This window comes from Arachis ipaensis, chromosome B03, assembly GCF_000816755.2.
Source record: "Arachis ipaensis cultivar K30076 chromosome B03, Araip1.1, whole genome shotgun sequence".
NCBI classification, from domain to species: domain Eukaryota; kingdom Viridiplantae; phylum Streptophyta; class Magnoliopsida; order Fabales; family Fabaceae; genus Arachis; species Arachis ipaensis.
Window position 1 is genome coordinate 122,798,432 of NC_029787.2, and position 2,801 is coordinate 122,801,232.

Here is a 2,801-nt window from a genome sequence, read left to right on the forward strand (position 1 = left end):
AAACATATATTTATTGAACTTGCTATGTAAGAAACAATATGGAATTCTAATTACAAAGGTTAATACTAGGTCGACAAAAATAACAGCTAGAATTTGTCTTATTTACCATTAATTAATTATCATAACAATTAATAAATACCAAATAAGACAAGTTATGATTGATTTTTTTTTGTTACTAAATATTTCGTGTGCAGGTACAAAATTTCAAGTGTGACAAAAGAGATAGAGAAAATAAAAAATATGCCTTGAACATAAGAAGCAACAAACCAACAAGTTTCCACTATCATATACAGATTTTCTTTTCCCCTTCTTTTTGGGGAAAAAGAAAGTGGATAATATATATTGTATATACTAATTACTAAACAAACTATTTGGGGTTCGGTTTCACTGTTTATTCTTTGTAACAACTTACAAGCACATACGTAAGCTGTGATCAAGTGAAATAAATAGAAAAAGAAGAGGAGGATGGGAAATTGCAATCAAAACAAGCCATAAGCCCAAGATTCTGATGAATCCATGATCATTCTTGGGTACTGATTCAGTGAAGCATCAAAAGGTTGCTGCTGCTGTTTTCTGTCACTGTCATAATAATCATCATTAAGAAGCATATCCAAACTGCTAATGAAGTCATCATCATCCCATAAGGCCATGCTGCTATAGTTGTTGTTGTTATTGTCATTGGACCACTCAGAATCTGAGAGAAGAAGGTCTTCAAGGAACTTGGATGATGGATTATTTGAATAAGAATCAGAAGAAGAAGAAGAAGAAGATGATGAAGAAGAAGAAGTGGTTGTTGCTATTGATGAAGTAGAAGCATCACCAGCACATGGAGCAAGGATCTCATCAGGTTCTAAAATTGGAACTTCATCTGTACAGAAACCATTCATCATTATTGTGTCCATGGATTCAAACAGTGGGGTCATGAATTGATCCTCTGCCTCAGGCTTCTCTGCCTCCTTAATTTCAGGTTCATGATGATCTTGTTCTTGCTCTTGAAGTGGTGGTTGTTCTGGTTTGATTTGATTTTGGTGAGTGGTATTATTAGAGAGTGGCTTGTGTGTGACAGGATCAATTCCTAATTTCTTGAGCTTTTTCTTGATGTGGGTGTTCCAATGATTCTTGATCTCATTATCAGTTCTTCCAGGCAGATGTGAAGCAATCTTAGACCACCTACCAAACAAAAATACTATTTATTATTGAAAAGGAATAATGGCTTTAAAGCCACTTGAAAGTTACAGCTTATCATAAAAATTTTGCTTTCTTTATTATTAATCATTAACGTATGCAGTCAACTTTAAAGAAGTGCAATCATAAACAAAGACTTGGTCTATTGGAGATAGAAAGAAGCACCTGTTGCCTAATTGAGCATGGAGGTCAATGACCATTTTCTCCTCATATTCTGATAGAAGGCCTCTTTTCAAGTCTGGCCTGAGGTAATTTGTCCACCGAAGCCTACAACTTTTACCACACCTTAACAAGCCTGCATCAAAATCATTTTCCAATTTCATTCATATCCAAATTCCTACATTAATATTAAATGTGGTGGACATGATAAGAAGGGAACCTGCAAGTTTAGGGACAGCTCTCCAGCAACATTGGCCATTTGTGAGGATGAAGTTGATCAGCTTCTTGTCTTCCTCTGCAGTCCATGGCCCCTTCTTCAACCCAACTTTATCACAGCATGGTTGCCTTCCCATTATGAGAATATGCACATAAACAAGGGAAGCTTTGAGATAGAGCAGCACCACCTACTTATTTATATATACACAAATACAATAGAATTGAATTGCTCTAAAGTCCAAAAGTCATCAAGCCCCCACTATCTCAATTTGCATTTTTGATTTAAGAGATATAAATAATAAAAGACAGGTGTTGGTTAGAGAAGGTGACACGGGCCACACGTGCTAGGTCATGGTCAGAAAGCGCCAACTCATCAACCTACTTTGCTTCGGTTTCAAGCGTGAGATAGAGATAATACTCCATTCCACTATCTATCTCAATTCCTGCAAACAGTAAACACCATTCTCAATTTGTGTATGTAACCCTCCAATTACTTCATATTTTCCGACCAATTGGAATCTCACCCCCACCAACACCTCTTACAATTCACTACACTCTTCTTCTTTGCCTTGTTAAACATTCATTCATTTCATTCAATCTCTTCATTATTATTTCAGCCCCTATAAACTAATTCTCATTTATTTCAACTCTAACTATTGACTTCTTTAACACTTTTTATTTGAAAATATTATTTGTGTTCACACTAAAGCCTTTAATGAATAAAGTATTTACTAAAATATAATTAATCCTTTTAAGCAACAAGGTTAATCAACCAGCATGCACTTTAATTATTAGCAAAAATATATATATATATCACACCGAAAATCAATTAAGAACTCGGGATGTATATCAAATAAGAGCCAATTTTATTTTTTTTAAGTAGAATTTTCTAGACATTTACAATTGTTTAAGGAAAATATTAATAAAAAGAAAGGAGTCACGAGGAGTGTTAGGGTCAGCAATTTTTATGATTTATAACCATTAAATAGCCATCAATAATATTTTTAATGATGTGAGATTTTATCGAACGATGTAGGATTATTTATTTTTCTTTTACTGGATACATAGTGGATAAAATTTAATAAAGTTGCTGGCTCCTTAGATTTTTTCAAGTAGTAATTATATGAAGCCATGATTGAGATTAAAAGATGATGTGATTTATTATTTGAACGTAACCAGTTTGAATTCCTTTAGTAGTTAGCTAGACTCATGAAGGTATAAATTAAAGAACAATGTGAATT

General features: G+C 33.7%; 1 protein-coding gene across 1 annotated transcript; it reads right to left on the reverse strand.

The window, feature by feature from the left end:
- On the reverse strand, positions 224-1,834 carry LOC107631253 (protein ODORANT1). Its single transcript, XM_016334637.2, has 3 exons — positions 1,565-1,834; positions 1,351-1,480; positions 224-1,170 (listed from the first exon to the last, which is right to left on the reverse strand). The coding sequence occupies exons 1-3, from the start codon at positions 1,695-1,697 to the stop codon at positions 480-482; spliced, it is 954 nt and encodes a 317-aa protein (XP_016190123.1). The 5' UTR covers positions 1,698-1,834; the 3' UTR covers positions 224-479.